This window comes from Phodopus roborovskii, unplaced genomic scaffold (genome assembly GCF_943737965.1).
Source record: "Phodopus roborovskii unplaced genomic scaffold, PHOROB, whole genome shotgun sequence".
Classification (NCBI taxonomy): domain Eukaryota; kingdom Metazoa; phylum Chordata; class Mammalia; order Rodentia; family Cricetidae; genus Phodopus; species Phodopus roborovskii.
Window position 1 is genome coordinate 421048 of NW_026126599.1, and position 24688 is coordinate 445735.

At 47.2% G+C, this 24688-nt stretch overlaps 1 protein-coding gene across 2 annotated transcripts in view; it reads right to left on the reverse strand.

Moving 5' to 3' along the window:
• Nucleotides 1-18830, reverse strand: part of Agfg2 (ArfGAP with FG repeats 2) — a 34194-nt gene extending 15364 nt beyond the window's left edge. Inside the window, exons 1-3 of one of the 2 annotated variants that reach the window (XM_051205183.1) lie at nucleotides 18452-18830; nucleotides 829-922; nucleotides 7-122 (exon numbers count right to left, since the gene is read on the reverse strand). In XM_051205183.1, coding sequence (XP_051061140.1) covers nucleotides 7-122; nucleotides 829-922; nucleotides 18452-18672 — 431 coding nt within the window. In that variant the 5' untranslated portion in view covers nucleotides 18673-18830. The remainder of the gene's footprint in view (nucleotides 1-6; nucleotides 123-828; nucleotides 923-18451) is intronic. The other variant, XM_051205184.1, reaches the window with a different exon arrangement.
• Between the last annotated feature and the right edge of the window lie 5858 nt (nucleotides 18831-24688).

Consider the following 24688-nt stretch of genomic DNA (forward strand, 5'->3'; position numbering starts at 1 on the left):
CCTTACCATCTTTTCTTCTCATATTTTTCTTGGAGAAACTCCTTCACTTTCTGAGGGTCCCTGGAATCCGGTACCAACGATGTCCGAGCGTCAAAAAGGCCCAGCCAGATCTTGCGGCAGACCTGAAGGGATGGGGCCAGAGCAGTGGATGAAATAGGAATGGCACCATCAGCAGACCTCTGACTAATGACTTCGGATCAATGTCTTCAAAGGCAAAATATCTACTGAGCTTGGCTACAGTGGGGGGTCTGGCTGCAACTACAACTCAGACAGAATCCTTGCCCACCAGTTTATAAGCCAATAATAGGTCAGGCCTTACGTAAATAAACAACATACATAAAGTAAGTGATAGCACATACTAAAAATAGGAAATTCATCCCAAAAGAAACTATTGGGGGCTGGTAAGACAAACTGATGACCTGAGCTGGATCCCTGGGACCCAGATGGTGAAAGCAGAGAACCTTGTCCTCCCCCTATAGACAGACACACTCTAAATAGATAAAAGCAAAAATAAAATAATAAATGCGCTGGGTGTTGGTGGCGTACGCCTTTAATCCTAGCACTCAGGAGGCAGAGGCAGGTGGATCTCTGTGAGTTCGAGGCCAGCCTGGTCTACAGAGCGAGTTCCAGGACAGGCTCCAAAACATTACAGAGAAACCCTGTCTCCAAACCCCGCCCCCCCAAAGAAAATAAATAATGAACAATTAAACTAAATTAAAGTAAATGCACAGGAAACTACTGGGTTTTCCAACCATCTTGAGACAAAGTATTGCTAGCAAGTGGCATAGCTACAGCCTGCTGCCTCCTCCCTCAGTGGCGGCTGCTCACCTCATTCCCACGAGACTGGAGGAACAGGACTTCAGGCTCAGTGAAAGTTGTCATGGAGATAGACTTGACTCGATGTGGGGGGTTCAGACCTCTCCTGTAGGCCAGAGATAGAAAGGTAAGCCACAACAGTGTATGTATGTAGTGAGTGAAGAAGGAAAAATAAAGCAATAGCACGTAAGATAACCCTTGTTAGGACCCCATCCCAGGACTGGGCTGTGGCTCAGGGGTGGAGCACCTGCCTGGAATCCCCCAGTGAGGGGCTGGGGGTATGATTTATCAGTTGAAAATCAGTTGGCTTGGGATGGACAGATGGCTCAGAGGTTAAGAACACTGGCTGTTCTTCCAGAGGTCCTGAGTTCAATTCTCAGCAACCACATGGTGGCTCACAACCATCTATGAGACCTGGCGCCCTCTCCTGGACTTTAGGCATACATGCCAATAGAACACTGTATACATAATAAATAAATCTTAAAAAAAGAAAAGAAAATTGGTTGGTTTATCATACACAAGGCCCGGGGTTCTATCTTCAATACAGGGGGAGGGGGAACAGGGGACACTATACAACAACAAGAAAGTCCTGCCAAGGGCCAGCAAGATGGTTTAGTGGGTATCGGAGCTTGCTGCTGCAGAGCTTGATGACCTGAGGATCCAAGACTCACACAAAAATTCTCATCTGACCTCCATTTGCACTACGGCACTTGTGTCCATACACTAAGTAAATAAACGCAATTAAAACTTTAAAAATTCCTACCAAAAGCTAATTCCTAATATCGGGGCAGGGGTGGGGACATGTAAATGAGAACGTTCTGTAGACTTCCAATGAGAGACAGACACATTGTGACCCTGTCAGTGACTCTGGAGAAGGAGGCAGAACCTGTAATTTGGACACCTCTCGATTGGCTCAGATCCTGTCTGGCTCGGCCTGTAGGCTGAGGGGTGACTTCTGGGAGCTGAGACACTCGGCCACATCCCATTTCCTGCTGTTATTGTTGATCTATGGTGGGACATCCTGAGGTCCCGTGGACTCCCCCTAGCATGAGACGTGGTAGAAAGGAGGCCCTTGACTAATGCCGATGACAACCACAGGAGATAGGCTCGTGTGGAGCACAATGGGAATCTGGAAGCCAGCTGCCTCGCGCCCTTAACAGAAGGATGGAGCTGTGGGTGGGATGACCAGTCCTCCGCACCCCCACCCCCTTTTAGGAAGCCGAATCTGGACAAAGAAATACCCAAGGCTTTCTTTCTTCAAGATCTCTTAATAAAGCAGGAAGAAGTCAAGTTCAACCTTGAGATAGAATGGCATGGGCTCACAGCCGTGCTGGCTCTTAACTCCCTGGGGAGCCAGGTCTACCCACAGACTCCCTGTGGGATTCCAATAGGAAAGAAAGATTTCTTAGCCCTACTCACTTGGCCTTCTGGTGAGGAGGAGTTCTAATGGGAAATGGGGGTGGGGTGAGGTGGGGGGTGTTTGCGCTCAGCTAGGTGGGGGCTTCATGGGTTCCCCTTTCTTAAATGTATTTACTTACTTATTGATTGTGTGCACACTACACGGTGCATGGGTGGTGGTCAGAGGACAACTAGCAGGACTCTGCTCTCTCCTTCCACCACGTGGCTCCAATTCAGGCCATGAGGCTTGGTGACAAGTGTCTTTACCCACTGAGCTATCTCCCCAGCCCTCGGGTCCTCCTTGCTTTATACTTTAAAATCCAGCCAAGCCCAAACAAATAAATTAGGCCAAGAAATGAGAGACCACAGATGCACAAAGAGTGTCTCTGCTGCTGAGGCCTCTGTGGCGCTGAGACACTGGGTAGGCTCCGGTTCCGGTTCCGGGACTGTAAATGCTTCATGAAGGCCTGCATAAACTGAGTGTGGTGGCAGATACAAGCAATCACCACCACTCTGGGAGGTGGAGGAGGCCATCCTTGGCTATATAAGCCAGTTCAAGGCTAGCCAGGAATATGAGACCCTGTCTCAAAAAAAAAAAAAAAAAAAAAAAAAAAAAAAAAAAAGAAAGAAATGAATGGATGAAAACACGGGGCTCAGTAGTTTAGAGTACTGGCTGCACTTGCAGACGGCCTGAGTTGAATTCTCAGGAACCACACGATGGGTCACAACCATCTGTAACTCTGTAACTCCAGTTCCAGGGGGGTCTGGTGCCTCAGAAAGCACTGTGCCCAAATGGTAGACAGACATACATACAGGCAAAAAGCCCACACATGTAAAATAATCCAATCAAGATTTAACTGAGGACTATATACCTACATTCACACTTGGGGTATCCCTGCCAAGTTTGGAAGAATGCCAGCGAAGTGACGGCAGAGTGTGGAGAGGGGCAGATGTGACGGCAGAGTGTGGAGAGGGGCAGATGCCAAGCCACAGAGGGGACAGAGAAGGGCGGCTGCTCCTGGGTGATGAATTGCTCATTAAGGGAATTCTAGCAAAGGCTGGGACACAGGAGGCTGCAGACCAGGTCATTTCCAGTCATTCTGCTGCTAGACTTTTGAGTAAGGGCTCTCCAAATGCCCTTATAAATGACAAGCAGCATCCAAGAGGATGATGACTAAGGAAAGATGAGAGGGAACCAGACAGCAGAGCTTGGGTCCTGCAGCAAACAGCAGCTCTTAAACAGGATCTGCCCTGAAGTCTGTCGGGATTGGGTTTCCCAGGTAGTCTAGGTTCCTCTGAGCATGCTCAGTAATGACTCGATTTGGTTTGGTTTTTGAGTCAGCCTGCTTCTTCCCTTCATTATTTTTGAGACAGGGTCTATTTGAGACCAGTTTGGCCTCGACCTTCCTATGTGGTTAAGGATGACCTTGAGCTCCCAATCCCTCTGCCTCCACTTCCCAAGTGCTGGGATTACAAGTGGTGGAGACCACATCCCTTTCTATGTGTGCTGGGGGTTGAACCTGGGGCTTCATGCATGGTCCATGAACACCCTACCAACTGAGCTATGTATGTCCCAGCCACTCCAGCCAGCTTTTAATAAACCCTTTCTATTGTTTATCCTGCTTAGCCTCTAGAGTCTCCCTGTTCAGAGCGCCAGGTCCTTCCGCACTGCAGCCCGTGTCCACCTTGCTATCCATCCACTGTTTGATCCTCTCCTTTGTCCCTCCACTACTAAGCCCTTCTTGTTTGTCTTTTTAGGTGGGTTCTCACGTAGCCCAGGTTGACCTCCAACTCGATTTGTAGTTGAGGATGACCTTGAACTCCTGATCATCCTCCTTCCACCTCCTAGTGCTAGGCCTACAGGTTTGCACACACTACAGGTGTGTTTTATGTGTGCTGGCGACAGAACCCAAGCCGTCCTGCATGCCAGGCAAGTACTCCACAAACCGAGCCACACTCCCAGGCCCATTTTTCCTTTTGTTTCTTAGACAACATTTATTTCTTCATGGAGTCCAGGTTGGCGTAGAACCTTTCATCTCCCTGCCTCTACCACTCGATTCCTGAGATTACCAGCTTGCACCACAACACCAGGCCACTAACAGGCTCTTACTTTGCCAAAGTATAAGGCATTATAATGGGGACTTGGAGGGATACAAAAATTAAAGGTCTGAGACCGACCACCAAGTGTATCCAATGACCCAAGGAATTCATTATCACGGCATAGCATAGGCCTGTAATCTCAGCTACTTGGGAGGCCGAAGCAGGAGAGTTGCAAGTTCTAGGACAGCTTTGGCTACACAGTTCAAGGCCAACCTAGGCAACTGGGTGAGACCCTGCCTTGAAACAAGACTGGGAAAAGACATCGGGGAGGTAGTTCAACCTGTACAGTGCTTGCTGTGAGAGCCTGAGATTCGGAGTTTGATTCGAAGAAGCAGGCACTGCAGTATATGCTTGTAACTCCAGGGCTGGGGAGGTAGGGACAGGTGGATCTCCATGGCTTGTCAGTCAGCCAGCCAGGGCAAACTGCAAGCCGTAGGTCCCACTGAGGCTCCGTCAAAAGAGAAGGTGAACAGCACCCAAGGACAACTCTCAAGGTTGACCAGGGGCCTCCACACAAGTATGTACACTTGCAGGTATACTCACACATGCACAAATACACTCCTGTGCACATGTTCCCGTATGCATGTGCACATGCTCACTCAGACAGACTGACAGACAGACACACACACACAGTGATGTAGCTCAGTGGCCTAACATTTAAAAGCCCTGGGTTCCACTCCTCACTACCAAAAAAAAAAAAAACCCAACCAATCAAACAGAACCCAAGGATGGGGACTCAAGAAGCCTATGCAAGAGTACCTTTCACTGCAACAGATGCCAGCCAGCCAGACACTGATGGATTAGAGAGAACTGGATTCAGGATGCTGCCAGTGAGGAAGGAAGAGGGCGCTCAGGTCATGGGGATGGGGAAATGTATTATGTTCACATTACAAAAACAGATTTTAAGCCTATCATAAGAAGGTCACTGACATTTCCTGAAAGGACACCCAGGAACTGTTAGCAGTCGTAAACATAAAGGCCCTTCCTTGTTAGGGGGAAGGGGAGGAGGGGAAGGAGGAGGAGGTGGGCCTCAGGCAGGCATCAATCAAAAATGGACGACAAAGAACAGTAGACCTGCCCGGGCTTGGACAGGAGGAGTGTCTGAGGAGGGGAGGCCTATGGCAGGATGAAGAAAGGCTGAGAAGTGACTGAAAAACAGGAGCCCAAATGCATCTGAAGGAACAGGATGTTTCTGTAGTACAGTACCTGAGCACAGCTCTGACCTTGATTCCTGGGGACTGGATTATGAATAACCACAGTCAGTCTGGGGGGGGGGGCGGGGAGAACACTCCACAAGGAGGCTGCAGCTCGGGAAGAGGGCCTATGAGTCAGACTATGTCTCTCTGGATCATACAGAGGCCACTGCTGGCTGAGAACACAGATGTAGAAACAGGGCCCTCTCCTGCCAGCAGCTGAGTTGGCCTAGGTGTTTTGTGTTTAGTTGGGCCCAGGCCAGGGTCATGTGAGTGCCAGGGTCATGTGATGGGCCAGAGGTGACTCACTGGCCAGGAATGAAAGAGACCCAGCCCTCTGGCTCACACCCAGTGTCCCCAACAAAATTTAGGATCTCCCCAGCCCCTCAACCCCAAATTAGGAGGAGGTACTGCCCTCCTGTGATGGCAAACCCATGCCAGACAAACTCAGAGATTAAACTTCCTTGCCCAGCCCGAATTGGGCAATAATTTTAAATTAGTTAATCAATGTGCGTGCAGTGTGTGCACGCATGGCCAAATGTGGGGAGGTTAGAGAAAGACAGAGTCCTGCTCCGTCACTTCCTGCCTTACTACCCAGAGGCTGAAGAACCTGGAGCAAGGCTGGCAGCCAGCAAGTCCCAGCAATACCCTGTCTCCAACTCCAGCATCCCTACTCTTACATGGATGCTGGGGGTCCGAACTCAGAGCTCTTACCCACAGGGCATCTCTGCAGCCCCAGGGGGAAGCAGTAGAGAGCAAACGGATTACTATGGCACAAGCCTTAAGCCAGTGTTATTATCAACTCTTTTCCTTCTCTCTCCCTACTCTGTTTGAAGCGTGTAGCCCAGGCTGGACCTTGAACTTGTGCTGTCGCCGATGATGGCATTGGGCTCTCGGTTCTTGTGCTTCTACCTCCCCAGTGATGGGATTATACCTGTGCACCACCATGCCCAATGTATGAGCTACTGGTGACCAACCAGCATCTTCCTACACGCTTGGCAAGCATCCCACCAACACACGGCCACATCCCCAGCCCCTACCCTACTTTCTTTTTATAACCAGGCTCCTAATAGCACTGAAAATACTTCAGAGTCCTCTGCAAAGGCAACTTCATGCATGTCCAGACACCAGAACCTTCCCAGGCCTCTCCCTGCCTCTCTTTCCTCCCCTTTGATTTTATTAAGCACACAAGTATCCCCACCTTACCACACCTCATCACCCTCATGCTGGCCTATATTTCTGTTTCGCTCTCCATCCATGAGAGCATCAAACCTGCTGGGAGGCTGAGATTAGAAGGTTCTGCCAGGTCAACAGTGGAAAAAACCCAGTCCCACCCAGCATCTAACGTTGCCTCTCATCAGTGCCAAATTCAAACTTGGGAATTCCTTTCCTCTGAATGTTTGTGTTCAGACTCAACACCCTGGATCTGGGTTTCTTGACTGTTAGCAGCTCTACTCTGCTGCTGTGACCAAGGGACAGCTAAACCATTTAGTTCTTTTATAATACAAAGCAAATAAATAAGCCCTTTTCATTGATTTATGTGATGTGCATCTGTGCCAGAGCATGAGTGGGGAGGTCAGAGGGCAATTTCCAACAAGGGGCTCCTGGGAATTAAACTCAGGTCCTCAGGCTTGTGGGCGGATGATGGGTGGATGCCTTTCCCCCACTGAGCCATCTTCTCTGACACATGCCAAGAAGTCTCTGCTACGGGTTTCACCAGTCCTGAGGAAGGCCCCCTCTTCACCCTGCTCCACGGTCAATTTCACTAATGTAAAAGTCTCTTCCTATCTAATGCTGCTTCAATCCACTTCACTCACCCTTGCTCAACTGTGAATGTAAACAACACTTCTGTTGTGCAGAGTGCACTGCCTGCCTGGCAGCTCGGCTGGCTCCTCTCCTCTCCTCTCTCAAGCCTTTATACAGTTTCCTCCTTTTCTGTTTGCCACCTCTATTTTATTTTCTCACCTCCCAAGTGCTGGGATTACAGGTGTGAGCCACCACCCCCAGCTGCTTCTTTTTCTCTTGTTCTATTCCTAAAAACGTATCCATCTGTCTGTCTATCATCTATCTATCATCCATCTATCTATCTGTCTATCTATCTATCATCTATCTATCTATCCATCCAGAGAGTACCTTTACTATCTATCTATCTAATTATCTATCTATCATCTATCTATCTATCTATCTATCCATCCAGAGAGTACCTTTACTATCTATCTAATTATCTATCTATCCATCATCTATCTATCTAACTATCATCTATCTATCTATCTATCTATCCAGAGAGTACCTTTACTATCTATCTATCTAATTATCTATCTATCTATCTATCTATCCAGAGAGTACCTTTACTATCCATCTATCTAATTATCTATCTATCTATCCAACGAGTACCTTTACCCACTGGCCCATCTCGAAGGCTCCCTTACTTATTTGTGTGTCTACGTGTGTAGGGACATGTGTGCCATAGAGTGCATGCATGAGGAGGTCAGAGAACAACTTCAGGGAGTCGGTTCTCTCCTTTCACTGCGTGGAGCCTAGGGATTGAACTCAGGTCATCAGGCTTGGCGGCAAGTGCCTTTACCTCATGGGCTATCTTATTGGTCCTTCTTTTGCTTTTTGAGATTGGGTCTGTGTAGCCCAGGCTAGGCTTGAGTTTCCAAATCATCCTTTTTCAGTGCTAGGATTACAGACCTATGCTATGATGCCATTTCACCTTTTTTTTTAAAAAATTACTTCTTTAGAGGCTTTTCAAGTTATTAATGGACCTCTAATATAAAATGAAGAACTCACAGTCTTTGGGATAGTGATTTACCTTTAAAGCTCAAGGCTCTGAGTTTGATGTCCAGAACCAAAGCCAGGCTGATAGGCATGGTGGTGGACACCTTTATCCCAGCACTCACTACAGGCAGAAGCAGGTGGATCTCTGAGTTCAAGGCCAGCCTGATCTACAGAGTGAGTCACAGGACAGTCAGGGCTGCATTGGGAAACACTGTCTCAAAAAAAAAAAAAAAAAAAAAAAAAAAAAAAAAAAAAAAAAGACGCCCCAGGCCAGAGGGAGAACTAGTGTTAAAGTGGTTAAAGTGTAACAGGCCTGGGACCTTTACTCTCAGCACCAGGGACGCAGAGGCAGGTGGATCTCTGTGAGTTCCAAGATAGTCAGAGCTACACAGAGACAGTGTCTCAAACACAAAACAAAACCAGAAAAAACAAAAATAGGTGAAGAATCCTGAGGAACAACACCAGCATGTAGCCACACCCCCATGCACTCCCATATATGAACCCTAAATCAATAGTACATGAAACTCTGTCATTTACCTCTGCCCAGTGAAGGTGGCTACGAGAGACAAGGGAGGGGAGGGAGGAAAGGAATAAACAGGGCAAGGTACATGTGTACTTTCCAATTCAAACAGATGGAAAAGTACTGAAGGATGGCACAGCCAACTACACCTGCCTTCCACAGAGACAGGGTGCCTCATCCAGGAACCACATCTGGCAAGTCAGGCAGGGAAACAGAGGCACATGGCAGGTGGGGACTTCCGGAAACATCAGCGCGCGCACGTCTCTGTAAAAACCCGCCTGGAGCCCTGCCCCTGTTGAAGTCTCATGCTCAGTGTGGAAGTAAAGTTGGGCAGGAGTAAAAAGTATCTGTTAAGAGGCTGGAGAGATGGCTCAGTGGTTTAAGAGCACTGACTGCTTTTCCAGAGGATCTGGGTTCAATTCTTAGCACTGACATGGCAGCTCACACCTGCCTATAACTCCAAGATCTGACACCCTCACATAGACAGACACACAGGCAAAACACTGATGCAAATAAAATAAAAATAAATCATGTTTTAAGAAAGTATCTATTAGTGAGACCTTAAGTATTAAATAAGGGCCCAACAGCCAAGGTCACAGAAGCATGGCCTGCTTTGGGAAAAAAAAAAAGAAGTATCATCAAAGTTAGTTTCTTTTCCTTTTTGAGGGATGAAGGGGAGATATTTGAGGCAGGAATCTCATGTAGGCCAGGCTGACCTCAACTTGCTACACAGCTAAAGATGTGATCCTGATCCTGCAGCCTTCAGCTCCCAAGTGCTGAGACTGCCAGAATGTGCCACCCTGACCGACTCCCACCTTTTTCCAGAAGTGATTTAACCCACACTTTAAGAAGGCCTGGGAAAGAACAAGGTCAGGGAAATGGCTCAGTCCATACAGCGTTTGTTGAACAAGCACAAGGACCCGAGTTCGATCCCCAGAACCTACATAAAGAAAGCGGGATGGGTTGGTATGTGGCTATAATCAGCACCAGAGAAGCGGGCAGACCACTCCCCATTGCTTGCTGGTCAGGCAGCCTAACTTCATCAGTGGGGTCTCGGCCAGTGAGAGAACCTGCCTTTAAAACAGAAAAAAACAAAACAAACAAACAAAAACAAGGAGGGAGACACTTGGCACAAATTTAACCCTGACCCTCACATGTATGTTTGCACATGCATGTATGTACACAAACATACAAAACTTGGTACATGCTTTTTCCTTGGGTCAGGGTCCCAATATGTTACCCAGGCTGGCCTTAAACTCTACCTGGCTGCCTAAGCCTTGTAAGTGCTGGGTCACATGGCATGCTGTCAAACCAGCTCCATGGATGCTTTTCAGTAACAATGTCAAGAGGTAGGTCCAGCCTCCTGTAGGAGAGTTAATATTATAAGTACATAATACACAGGGAGTTAGAGGCCAGTCTGGACCACATGAAACCATTACCAAGCCAGTGACACATGCCTATAACCCCAGCACTTGTAAGGTAGCAGGCCACCCTTGGTTATAGAGGGGTTTGAGGCTAGCCTGGGCTACGTGAGAACCTGTCTCAAAAACAATACAAAGGCTTGTGAGATGGCTTGGCAGATAAAGGTACTTGTTGCCAAGCCTAATGACCTAAATTGGATTCTCAAGACCCACATAGTATAAGGAGAGAACCAATGCTTACAGCTGTCCTCTGACTCCCACACAAATAAATAAATACAAGTGGTTACAAAGAAAAATCTTAAGCATATGTGTGTGTTGGGGGACATCCAAAACATCTAAATCCTGGTTAAAGAAAGTAGGTAGTAGAGGGCTGGGGCTGTAACTTACTGGTACAGTGCTCGCCTCCTATGCATGAGGTCTCTAGTTCAATCCCCAGTACTGCCAAAGAAAGAAGTTAGGGATTGGAAGAAAACGAAATGATCAAAGCTAGCTCAAATTTGGCAACTTCATTTGTGGCAGCCCGTATGCAAATGCATGCAAATTTAGAAACTACACAAACTAGCAGCTCTCTCAGGAACACCAATGTGGCAGGTTATTGCTACAGCTGAGAAAAGATTCATTAAAAAAAAGGAAAGTGTGTAGCCGGGTGGCGGTGGCCCACGCTTTTAATCCCAGCACTCAGGAGGCAGAGGTAGGTGGATCTCCATGAGTTTGAGGCCAGCCTGGACTACAGAGTAAGTTCCAGCACAGTCAGAGCTACACAGAGAAACCCTATCTCAAAAAACCAACCAACTAACCAACAGAAAAGTGTGCCAAGTGGTGGTGGTGCACACCTTTAATCCCAGCATTCAGAAGGCATGGCCGGCAGATCTTTGAGTTCAAGGCCAGCCTGGTCTACAGAATGAGTTCCAGGCCAGCCAGGGCTACACAGAGGAACCCTGTCTAAACAAAGGAAGTGTGAACATATAAACTCATGCATTCAGTTGGGGAAGGCCATCTGCTAATGCCGAAATATGGAATTCTGGCCAGTGAGATGGCTCAGTGGGTAAGGTACCTGCTGCTAAGCATGAACCCAGGGACCCACACAGTGGAAGTTGTCCTCTGACCTCCACATGGACACCATGACATAGGCATGCACACACATACACATACAATCACAACAAATATGCACAAAAATAAATAAATAAAGTGTGATTTTTTTTTTCCCCTTCCTCAAACCTTAAGGAACTAAGCTTTGGCTAGACATCTCCACTGTGTCAGCCAATTGGGGTAAACTGGAACCCTGGCAGTTCTGCACAGAGCCCAGGAGACTCCCTCTCTAAAAGATACCCATGCTTATATTACACTCAACAGAAAAATGGCCTTTGAGATAAAACCTATCCAGATCGCTAAGGGTGGTATTTGCTCTTCAATCTGCTCTTCGGGGGTCGGGGATGCGGCTCAGTTGGTAGAGTTGCTTGATAGCATGCCTGAAGCCATAGGTTCAAGTCTCATAAACTGGGTATAGTAGGGCAATGCATATCTGTAATCCCACTTGAGAAGTAGATGGAGGAGGACCAGAAGGTCAAGGCCACCTTTGGCTACACAGCTAGTTTGAGATTAGCCTGGGCTACATGAAACCCTGTCTCACAAAGAAAAGAAAAGAGGAATGCAGGAGGCTGGAGAGATGGCTCAGCAGTTAAGAGCACTGGCTGCTCTTCCAGAGGGCAGAGGTTTGATTCCCAGCCCCCACAAGGAGGCCCACAACCGTCTGTGGCTCCAGTTCCAGTGGCTCTGAGGCCTTCTTCTGGCTTCTTCTGGTCTTGAATGCACATAGTAGTTCACAGATATATACGGAGGCAAAACACCCACACACACAATAAAATAAAAATGAAAAACATATGTTCTTCATCTTTACAAAGACTATGCTTTACATTTTTAATTTAATTTGTGCTGTGTGTAGGATGTTGGACACACACGTCCGTGCACATCACTCATGGAGGCCAAAGGAGGATGCTGGGTACGATGCTCTATTGATCTCCACCTTGTTCTCCTGAGACAGGGTCTCTCACTGGAGCTATCAAACCCCAGTGACTCTCCTGTCTCTCTGTTCCCTATAGCCCTGGGGTTACAGACATACATGAAGCCATTCCCTAGTCCTGCCTGGCCCAGTACTCCCTATGTAGACCAGGTTGGTCTTGAATTTGTAGAGATCTGCCTGCCTCTGCCTCCTGAGCGCTGGGATTAAATGCACTTGAGACCAACTCATCAAAAGGTACTGGGCATTTGAACTCAGTTCCTCATGCTTTGAGGGTGTACTGGCTGGTTTCTGTCAACCTGACATACAAGCTAAGGTCTCCTGACAAACGGGAACGAACCAGTCATTGTCATGATTAATGACCCATGTGGGAGTGCCCAGCCCTCCATGGGCAGGTGGTCCTGGATTGTGTAAGAAAGGCAGCTGAGATCCCTCGGAGAGCAAGCCAAAAGCAGTGTTCACCCATGGCCTGTTCCTGTTCCTGTCTCCAGGCTCCTGCCTTGACTTCCCTTCAGGATGGGCAGTGATAGGCCCTTTCCTCCCCAAGCTGCTTCTGGTCATGGGGTTTTACCATTACAATAGAGGACAGACTAAGATGAGCAAGAGGGTTTAGCAGCTGAGTCATCTCCCTAGGTCTTTTCTTTGCATCACACAATGCTCTGCATCGCACACTGAGCTCTGCTGGACTTGAGACTCACTACTTAGATACTCACACAGAGAAAGGCTCTATTTCTAGCCCACGGGCTCCACTGACGTGGAGCTGCTGGTAAACTGCTACTACTGTATCCGGAGAGCACAAGGGAGTGGCGGGGGTTTCAGTTATTCAACCGTAACCTGTCAACTACCCAAATAAGTAAGTATGCAGGCTGTTGGTTTATTACTATTTTAACTCACCACCATCACAAAATCCTAATGTATGAGCCATCACTTGACGGTCTTTTAAAACATTCAATCTAATACTTTATTTATTATTCTGTGTGATTGTCCAGTCAAGGTACTTAGGAGTATGAAGATCAGAGGACAACCTTTTGGAATCAGTGTTTTTTCTTTCCACCAAGCAGGTTCTGGGTATTGAACTCAGGTTGACAGCCTTGGCAGCAAGAACCTTTATGCAGTGAGCCATCTAGGCATCCCATTTGAGACTGAGTTCTTACTCAATGCCATGGGAGCAGAAGATCCTCTGTGTGTAGTGTGTGTGGTGTGTGATGTGTGATGTGTGTGTGGTGTATATTGTGTGTGGTGTATGGTATGTGTGTAGTGTGAGTGATGCTTGTGGTGTGTTCTGTGTGTGGTGTGTTCTGTGTGTGGTGTGTTCTGTGTGTGGTATGTGATGTGTGGTATGGTATGATGTGTGTGTGATGTGTATGATGTGTATGTGTGTAGTGTGTGATGTGTAGTATATACAGTGTGTGATATGTGATGTGTATGATGCATGTGTGTGGTATGTTCTGTGGTGTGTGTGTGTGTGTCTAGTGTGTGTGTTGTGTGTTGTGTATGGTGTGTGTGTAGTGTGTGGTGTGTGTGTGTGTATGCAGTGCCCATGTGTCACAGTGCTCTAGTGGAGGTCCGAGGACAACATGGAGGGGTCAGTTCTCCCCTCCCACCACCACGGGGGTCCAGGGGATCAAGCTCGGGTCATCAGGCTTGGCAGCAAGTGCCTTTACCCACACAGTGCTCTCACCAGCCCAGGGGTTTGCTTTCTCATAAGTGAGACCAACAGCTGTAACAATGACCTCGAGGGAGAGGCACAAGGTTCTACAAATTGTGCAAGGATACGGAGCAGTTAACTTTTCCAGCCAAAGAAATCAGGTTTTTATCATGGCCTAGATCCCTTTGCCTCCCTTCTGTCCTGGTTGAGGGTTGTTCATTATAGAAGACAAAGATTATCAGGGGATACTTGAAACCAAAATCTAGAGAACAGTGGTAACAGTGTCAGCATTTCCTGCTCATGCACACTTTTTATCTTTCTAAAACCTCACTTCGATCCCAGCATGTGGGAGGCAGATCTCTAAGCTTGAGACCAGCCTGGTCTATATGACCTGTTCTAGGACAGCCTGGGCTACATAGTGAGACCTTGCCCAGCTCCCCAATTTAATCATGTTTATTTATTCTCTGTGTGTATACACCTGTGCCATTGCCTGTGCATAGAGGTCAAAGGACAACTTGGGGGAATCAGCCCTCCTCTTCCCACCTTTTGGGTCCCTCTGATCCCTGGGATTGAACTCAGGTCATCTGGCTTGGCAGCAGGTTCTTTGACAGCTCTCTTTTTTAAAGGACAAGGTCTCCTGGATCACAGGCTGACTCCAAACTCACTAAGTAGCTAAAGATGACCTTGAACTTTTCATCCTCTTGTGTCAACCCAAGCGATGTGATTACAGGTAAGAGATAGTGTGGAGGATTGAAGATGGGGCTACAGGAAATCTAGGCCAACCCTCTACCTAATGAGATATTATATCCCCTGCCTGCCAACGATTTGTGGATTTTTTATTACTCATTGGAATCTGGTTTTGTTGTACTTAAAAAAAAAAGATTTATTTATTTTGTGTGCATTGATGTTTTGCCTGCATGTGTGTCTGTGTGATGATGGTGAGGGGTCCTCTGGAACTGGAGTTATAGACAGTTGTGAGCTGCCATGTGGGTGCTGGGAATTGAACCCAGGACTTCTGGAAAAGCAGATAGTGGTCTTAACCGCTGAGCCATCTCTTCACCCCCTAATTTTTTTAAATTTATTTTTAGAATATGTAGAATATAGAGATGATAGGTAGTGACCCACATCTTTAATCCCAGCACTGAAGAGGAAGAGGCAAGCAGATCCCTGTAAAATCAAGGCCAGCCTGGTCTATAGATCGAGTTCAAAGATCTGAAGTCACATAGTGAGACCCTGTCTCGGAAAAAAAAAAACAAAAAACAAAAACAAAAAAAACAAAAAACAAAAAACCCACACAAAACAACAAAAACAAAGAAACAAAGAATATGTGTATAAATGAGTGTTTTGTCTGTATGTATGTCTGTATACCACCATGCATGCCTAGTGCTTCGGAGGCAGAAGAGGGGTTGGATCCCCTGGAACTGGAATTACAGACAGTTGGGAGATGCCTTGTGAGTGCTGGGAACTGAAACTGGGTCTTTAACAAAACAAGTACTTTTAACTCCTGAGCCAACTTTCCAGTCCCAGCCCCCACAAGTTTATCTTTCATGCCATCACCACTAACCACTAGAACAAATTAATATTTCTCCTAGCAGTTTCTTTCTAGGACCTAGCTCTGAGGAGTCATTAAGACTTCTCTTCACTTCAATCCAATGCTATAATTTGATTTTCCAGGCCTGGGGATGTGTGGTTCGCTCATGCCTATCACATGTAAATTCAAACCCAAGCATCAGAGAAACAAAACAGATGTCTCTTCTCATAACAGATGTCAAGGTTTATGCTTTCTTTTTTACTACATGCTATGATGTACTTACTCCCCTTTGAGGGGCAGGGAAGACATATCTGTGTATGTGTGTTCCCATGTTGTGAGTGCATTTGCATGCAGACACCAGTGGTTGACATTGGGCACCTTACTCAATTGAGGCAATGTCTCTGTCCTGGACCAGAATCTCACTGATTCAGCCAGTCTTGTCCATGGATCCCTTATGGCCACCTCCTAATTGCTAGAATTGCAAGCTCTACCTCAGCCTACTGGCATTTACCTGGGTACTGTGGATCTAAACTCAAGTCCTCATGCTGGCATGGCAAGTATTTCATCCACTGAGCCATCCCTCAAACCCATGCACTTTCCTCTGTGTATGGAAACAGAGAGAGAGACAGACAGACAGAGGGAGAGAGAGATGAGAAGGTTTCTTTGTGTAGCTCTGACTGTTCTGGAACTCACTCTGTAGACCAGACTGGCCTTGACTTCACAGAGATCCGACTGCCTCTGCCTCCTCCTGAGTGCAGGGATTAAAGGCCAGTGCTACTACCACCTGCCCAAAAATCACTTTCAACCTGGCAGTTGAGAGTGGGCTGGGGCTACAGCCCAATCATGTGCACTCCTAGCATTCATAAAGGCCTGGATTGGACCCCAGCACCTCACAAACCAGTGCACACCTGTAATCCCAGCACTCAGGATGTGGGAGAAAAAGGAACAGAAGTTTAAACTCATCCTCAACTACATATTCAAGGCTAGCTGGACTACATGAGACTCTGTGTCAAAAAGAAAAAAAAAAAGGGGGGTAACAATGGAGTAGAGATATAGTTCCAAACTGTCTCCTGGATCCTCATTTCTGGTCTCATAACTCATACTAAATAACAAACACTGGAAACAGGATCCTCCATATGGCACTGGGTAAATTACTAAACCTCTTTCTGCTTTTGATCTCCCATCTGTCACATAAGAACAATACTCCCTGTTATTTTTTTTTAAGGCTGCTATGCATATAAGAATAAGAGAACTTATTGAAAAAAAAAAAGCACTGTACTAAAAAACCAGGGAAGATAAGTCCCTATAAACCCAAAGATCTGGTACCTGATGCTAATCAAACAATTCCCTAAGGAGGGGGAGCTTACCATATACGAAATCTGATCGAGTGATGTTACCACAAGTCACAGGGCATGAATAAACAGTGTCCGTGCTGGAGTAGCATTGTAGATATTACAACCAAGCCACTGTTCCCCAAATTATGAGGCTTACTGTACTTAAGAATGACCCCAGCTGAGGATGACAGTGTGTGCCTGTAATCCCAGCCCCTGGGAGGTAGAGGCAGGAGGATCAGGGGTTCCAAAGCTAGCCTCAGCTACACAGTGAATTAAAGGTCAGCCTGGGCTTCATGGTGATAGACACCTTGAATCCCACCCAGTATTCAGGAGGCAAAGGCAGGATGATCTCTGCCAGGAGTTTGAGGCCAGTCTGGTCTACAGAATGAGTTCCAAGGCAGCCACCGCAACACACACAGAAAAACCTTGTGTGTGTGTGTGTGTGTGTGTGTGTGTGTGTGTGTGTGTGTGTGTCAAACAAACAAGAAAGGTCAGCCTGGACTGTATGGGACTCAATCTAATTAAAAAAACAATACTACTGAGCTGGCTCAGCAAGCATGGGAGCTTGTAGCTGTGCCTATGGACCTGAGTTCCAGCCCCAGGACCCAAATACTAGAAGGAAATTGCTGATTCCTACAAGTTGTCTTCTGATCCCCACACGAACCATGGAACCTAATGGTTCCATGGGGTGTAGAGAAAGGGAAAATAAAAGAATGTCCCATTCTGCTCCCTATCTCTTCGGGAAAGTTGAGCTGTCTACAAAATAAACAAATAAAATGTAACTTTAGAGGGGGTGTAGAGAAAGGAAAAATAAAAGACTATCCCATTCTGCTCCCTATCTCTTCGGGAAAGTTGAGCTGTCCGCCAGGATAACACTTTGGCTCTCTGCCCTTATTAGATTCCATAAGTCATCTACCCTCTAGCTCGCATTCCAGAGCTCTGAAAGATTAGGCTCTGCACCTGATCCCTGGCTTCGTACCTGCTACTTTAAGCTGTCAACCTGGGCTAAAGCACGTAGTGTTTTCCATCTCCTTCTACGTCGTACTACTGAAGACACAAACCAGAACGAACAGGAGGACACTTTTAGCTTAAGCCCGACTTCCCTACTTCTTTTCCTCCCCCCCCCCCACCTCTTTTTTTAGTGGAGGGGAGAGAGTATCAAGTATCCCTAGTTGGCCTTGAACACAGGCCCCTCGGTGCTGGGATTGCAGGCGAGTACCACAGTACTCGGTATTATACAGTGCTGTGGATGGAAACTCGGAGCTCGGAGCATGCTAGGCAAGCACTCTGCCAACTGAGATACAATGCATCCCCAGCTAAAGTTTCCTTTAAAGGTCTATGTCAATTTCTGGCCCTTTAAGTCCCTCCCCCACCCCACCCAGTTCCTTTCAATTCTCCACACTTTCACTCTCCCCACCTGCAATTCGCCTTCACCTCCCTCAGGGAGTTTCCCCAATCCTCTACTCGTGTCCTTCTACAGCCCCCATCCTAACCTCCGCAACGCGACTCCAGCTGCGCCTTCCGTCCCCCTGCGCGGTTTCCCTTTCCCCCACGACAGATCTCTGCAGCAGGCGACCTTCTATCACCAAGTCCAATACCGGGGTTCCACCCCCCGCCCCCGGCCTCCCGGGTCGCTCCGAGCTCCTGCGGATTCCCATCATCCCAAAACCACTTTTCCCCGGATCCACTCACAGGAGGCCGGAGCAGGTGGTGCAGACGAAGCTGCCCACGGTGATGTCCACATAGGTGACCCCGCGCTGGGCACACTCGAAACAGTGGCGGTTCCCGGCCTGGCTGCAGCCGCCCAGCTCCCGCACTCGGCGGCACCACACCTCCGAAGCCGCTTCAGCCTCCGCTTTGCTCCCTCCGACCCCGCCACCTGGGCCCGGGCCCTTCTTAGCCGCCATCACCATCTTTCCTCCGAGCTCCTCTGCAAGTCAGCGGTCGCTCCCTTTAACCGCTCGCTCCTTTCCCGCCTCCGCCGCCTTCGCACGCCTGGGAACCCTGACACCAGCTCCTGCAGCCTCGACCGCAAGAGACTCCGCCGCCCCCTTCCTCGTCTTGTTTTGCACGCTGATTGGCTAGTCCCCTCCCACCTCCTCGCTCTGATTGGCCTAATTCGGGACGGCCTCCGGTTGCTGGTGCCTCCAGAGCCACGCCCCACTGTCACCGGGCCTCCTGCCTCTTCCATTGGTTCACAGAGACCCCCACTGTGCAAGTACTGTGCGTACCCTCCCCCTTGTCCCCGCCCCCTCTCGCCACGGCTTCCTATACTGACTCTTATTGGTTGTTAAGGTAGCAAAATTAGCGTGCGAGAGGAAGGAGGTGTTTTGCGCGTGCGCGGTGCTCATCCTCCAGACTGGAACTAATTCCCGCCAAATTTCAAAGGCTTGTTCCAGACTGAGCAAGAGACAAGCAAAGCAAAAAAGACGAGGACCTAGGAGGAGCTGAAGGAGAAAGGGAAAGACAGAGAAGGGGGAATGCTCTATAAAAGATGTTTTATTTACCATGTGGTAGGTAGAGCCCCCACTATAAAGTTAAAAGCTTGAGGTGGGATGCCGAAGATAGCTTAAGGGATGAAGGCATTTGCCAACAACCCTTACAACTTCATCCCTGAGCTCACTCCTGTAAGAAAAGCGACCCCTGTAAGCTATCTTATGATCTCCATGAGTGTGTACACACACACACACACACACACACACACAGAGAGAGAGAGAGAGAGAGAGAGAGAGAGAGAGAGAGGCATACACACACAAGGAAAAAATTATGTAAAGACTATTCAAAAAAAGATGTTGAAGTGTATCACAAACTGGTTTGTGGCTCTGTCAGAATTTGAATCTGAGTCTTGATTTTAAAAACTCTGCTCTGGAGCCAGGGATATATCTCAGTTAGGAGAGTGCTTGCCTGGCATGCACTGAGCTCTGGGTTCAATCCCCAATACTGCATACAGCCCAGAGTGGTAGCACAGGTCTGTAATTCCAGCATTTGGTAAGTGGAGGCAGGAGTTTTAGAGGCTCAAGGTCATCTTCAGTGGCCAGAGCCAGAGAGACAAGTTTAGGAGTCACCAGTACACAGGAGTTATGTAGATAAAGTTGCTTAGGATGAAGACTAGAAAGTACAGGACTGGGGAGATAGCTCTGCCAGTGAAGTTTGGCCATGCAAGCTTGAGGACCTGAGTTCGATCCCCAGAACACATGTTGCACCTGTAATCCTAGAGCTGAGGAGGCAGAGACAGGAGGATCCCTGGGACTTGATGGCCAACCAGTCTAGCCAAATTAGTGAGCTCCAAAAAAAGGTGAAAAATGATTGAGGAGCTGGTGTTGATCTCTGGTTTCAAATACTTGTATACATGATCACACACACACACACACACACACACACACACTTCCATAGTGAAGTGTTGGAAGAAAAAACGTAAGTCCAGATGTAGAAATGGATTAATACTTAAGACAGAGCTAGCCAATAAGAAACACTGGTAACAGGCCAACAGCTTTATATCTAAAAAAAAAAAAGAAAAGAAAAGAAAAGAAGTCCAGATGTAAGAGAGAGTAGACAATTTACTCTGTCACCTCTCCAATTATCATAGCCACAAATACACTTCATCCCTGAAAGGAGGTGATACTCACTAAGTCCCATCGGGATATGCAGGGGGAACATCTTTGTCCATTTTAACACTGCTTCCTGATGTGATTGTGCATGGTCTATGTAGTGAGTTTCAGGCCATCCAGGGCTACATAGTGAGACCCCGTCTCAAAGGAAAAAAAAAAAAAAAAGAAAGCCTTCTGTACTTTCTCAAGTTCAGCATTTTGCCTGTGATGTCCATCCCTTTCTTAGCTTCTCTTTAGTCAACAATTTCTTTCTTCACCTCTTGGAATGTTAAACAAACCAGTATACTTACCTACCACTGATAGCAAATGAAAATAAAGATGACCACTGGACTCTGATAGCTTTCAGTCAGTTTTTTTTTTTCTACAGGGTGTGGTCTGCAAGAGCAACCCAACGGGTGCTTCCTCCTTCTGACTACTCCACCCAGGCCATATCAGGGAGTAACAACCCTATTTCCCCCTCACAATCAGCAAGAGCACAGGCAGCCCGGGACACCCTCTTCTGTTCTTGCCTTGGTGACTGGCTGGAAGCCTTGGTTGCTTCCCTAGTAGGAGCCCTTTGCCCTTGTGGAGTTAAGTCAGAACCTGGTGATTTGGAGGGTGGGAAGCAAATGTTTTTCAGGGCTGGAGGGGTGGCTCAGCAAATAGGAACATTTACTGCTCCTCCAGAGCTCCAAGCTCCAAGAGATCCATCTTTCTGTCCTCAGGGCACTGGCTCACATGTCACACACACACACACACACACACACACACACACACACACACACCAATAATTGGGGGTGAAGGGAACAATAGTGGTGGCCTAGGTTAATACTAAGTCAGGCAAGCAGGAAGACATGAATGGGATTCCTAGAATCAATCTGAAAAAGCTGGGCATAATGGTACAAGCTGGTAATCCCAACTCTGGGAAGGTGGAGACAGGTACATCTGTAGGTACCAACCAACTACCAACCAATCAAAGAACCCCAGATCCAACTGAGGGACCTTGTGCCAGAAAACAAGATAGGTAGAGCTTGTTGCACTGATTCATGTCTTTAATCCCAGCACTCTGGAGGCAGAGGCAGGTGAATCTCTGTGAGTCTGTGGTCTGCCTGGTCTACATAGCAAGTTCCAGGACATCCAGGGCAACATAGAGATGCTCTGTATCAAACAGACAAACAATACCTAAACCAAAACAAATAAACAAAAATCAAGGTGGTTAATAATAATAAAACAAAAGGGCTGAAGATGCCGCTCAACAGTTGAAAGCACTGGTTACTCTTGCTGTATAGTTGAGTTTGCTTCCCAGAACCTACATGGTAGTTTACAACCATTCACTCCTGGGGATCTTATGCCTTCCTCTGACCTCTGAGGGCCCTAGGCATGGATGTGGTATACAGATATGCATGCAGCCATAATACCCACACATAAAATAAATATACCTAAAAATAAAAAGACTTTTAAAAAGGGTTGGATGGCTCCTGAGGCCTTAACACACATTCTCTCTCTCTCTCTCTCTCTCTCTCTCTCTCTCTCTCTCTCTCTCTCTCACACACACACACACACACACACACACACACACACACACACACAGAGAATAGTAATGATGAGCGCTTCCCAGACCTTTGTTACTCCATTTCTATCTTGGCTGGGAATGTTAGTCAACGGATCACACATCCTCATCAGCAAGAGAAAGGTCCAGCCTTGCAGGTGTGGTCTCCCAGATACCACTAGCTCAGTTTTCAGGGACCATATCATCGTCATTATTTGACCAGCTGCTTCTGGTGCATAGGAAATATGATCAGGGCCCTTGCCCAGTCAACGGCCTTTTATTCTCTTCTATGCTTGTGCACATATTATCCTGTGTGTGCACAGGCATTCATGTATAGGGGTGTGTGTGTGTGTGTGTGTGTGTGTGCATGTGTGCTTGAGCATTCTTACCAGAGGTCAAGCTCAGGTGTTGTCCCTTGGGTGCCATGCACCTTGTTTTTGAGATAGAGTCTTTCACTGGCCTGTAGATTATTGATTATGCTAAGCTGGCAGGAAGTTCCAGGGATCCTCTGTGACCTAGGGCTCGGACCACAATCTTCTGTCACTATACCTGACTAGGGGGGTTGAATTTAGGTCCCTGTGCTTGTTAACTCTAACATTGCTGTAACTTACTGTCTGTAGACAGTTTCCAATCTGCCATATGTATAAGGAGACACAGAATCTGTGTGGGTCCCACCCGAGTCTCAAGAGTTGAGTCTTGGAAGCTGAGACAGTTTGAGTTTACAGAGCAAGGTGTAGGAAGAGGGAAAACATCAGGAGGAAGTAAAGGAGGAAGGCAAGAGAGAGATACACGGGGGGGGGGGAGGAAAGGAAAAGGAGAAGGAAGAGGGGAACAGAGGAGGAGAAAGAGAGGAAGAGGAGGGGGAAGATGAAGACGAGGAAGAAGGACAAGGAGAAGAGGAGGAGAGGGAAGGAGAGGGAGATTCCTAGTCACTCCTGAGCCTTCTCTTGGATAGTCACTGTGCCCTCATCAGCACATGTGTTGTACAGAAACTGAAGTCCAGATAATGAGCTATGGAAAAGCATGGCTGGGAATAGCTCACATTCCTAGCAGCCAGAGTGCTGGAACTCCCACAGACACAGGCTGCAGTGCAGCCAGATTAGCTCCAGACCAAAGGTGACTTGGCTTCCACTGACAGAACTTAAAAGCAAGCTCCAAGGAGAACGGCACACAGCCGAAACCGTAGGTCAGTCAGTTGGGTTCTTGTCTAGGAAGCAGAAAGCTGGGGCCTGATTCTCATCACATCACACAACACACATGTAGTGGTACCCGCCTGTGATCTCAGTATTCCAGAGGTGGAGGTGAGAGGGCCAGGGAGTTCAAGGTCAAGCTCAACTACAGGAGACCTTGTCTCAAAAACAAGCATACAGGCCAAGCAAAACTGAAAGAAAGGCTGAAATCTAACTTCTACAAATGAAACGCATTGTCTAATTGAACACATATTAGACACAAGATTCATAATAGAAACTATCTACAAAAGCAAAATATACTGAGATTCTTAACCAGACATGGCCTTGTATACCTGTCATCCAAGCAGTTAGGAAATAGAGGCGAGGCAGGAGGAACCGAAGTTCAAGGTCATCCTCAACTACACAGTGAGTTTGAGGCCAGAAAAGAAAAGAAAAAGAAGCAGAGAAAATAATAATTGTCATTGAGGATAGTGAGAAGTTTTTGTATAGTCTCAAATATAGAATTATCTTAAATGATATATCTAGAAGAACTGACAACAGCCACTCTCATAAACACATGCATGTAATTGCTCATACCTGTACCACTCTCAGTAGACAAGAGACAGGGACAACCCAAAGTCTAACAAGACAGGACAAATGTGACATCGTTACATCAGCGTATCATCCCACCATAAACAGTTCTGCATACCTGTGAATTCTGCTCCTAGAAACTTGACCAACTGTGAGGTAAACATGGTGGGTTTAGGACAGGAGCCACGATATTGTTTACTCTTCCAGAGGACCCAGGTTTAGTTCTCAGCATCCACATGGTGGTTCAAAACCATCTGTGATTCCAGTTCCAAGGGATTCAAAACCATCTTGTGACTTCCAAGGGCTCCTGCAAGCATGTGGGGCACATGCATGCACTCTAGGAGATACACATACAACACATACATATACACCACACACACATAAAAATAAACCTTCTAGATATGTAGAACAGGCTGGCCTTGAACTCAGAGAGATTCACCTGCCTCTCCCTCCCAAATGCTAGGATTAAACACGTGCATCGCAATGCCTGGTCTATTCTTTAAAAATAAAACAAAGAGCAACAACAACAAACATTAATTTCATTGGCTGTGCTCTGATTTAAAAACCAGCACATGATGAGCTATAACAAATGGTAAATTTAAAAAAATGTCTATGTGTATGAGTGTTTTGCTTTCATGTGTGTCAGTGCCCTACATGCTTGCCTGGTGCCTGTGGAGGCCGGAAGAGGGTGTTAGATCCCGGGAAGTTATAGATGTGGTGAGCCCCCATGAAGGTTCTAGAAACTGAACCACGTCCTCTGGAAGAATAGCCAGTGCTCATAACTGCTGAGCCGTCTCTCTTGCCCCAATAAATAGTGATTTTGTCCTTTGAGACAGGGTTTCTCTGTGTAGCCCTGGCTGTCTTGGGACTCACTCTGTAGACCAGGCTGGCTTCGAACTCACACAGATCCACCTGCCTCTGCCTCCAGAATGCTGGAGCTGGAGGTGTGTGGCACTACACCCAGTTTCTTCTTTGATTTTTAAAGTCTGTCAATCCTTGGTACCAGCCACTCTGGAGACCTGCATGACATCTG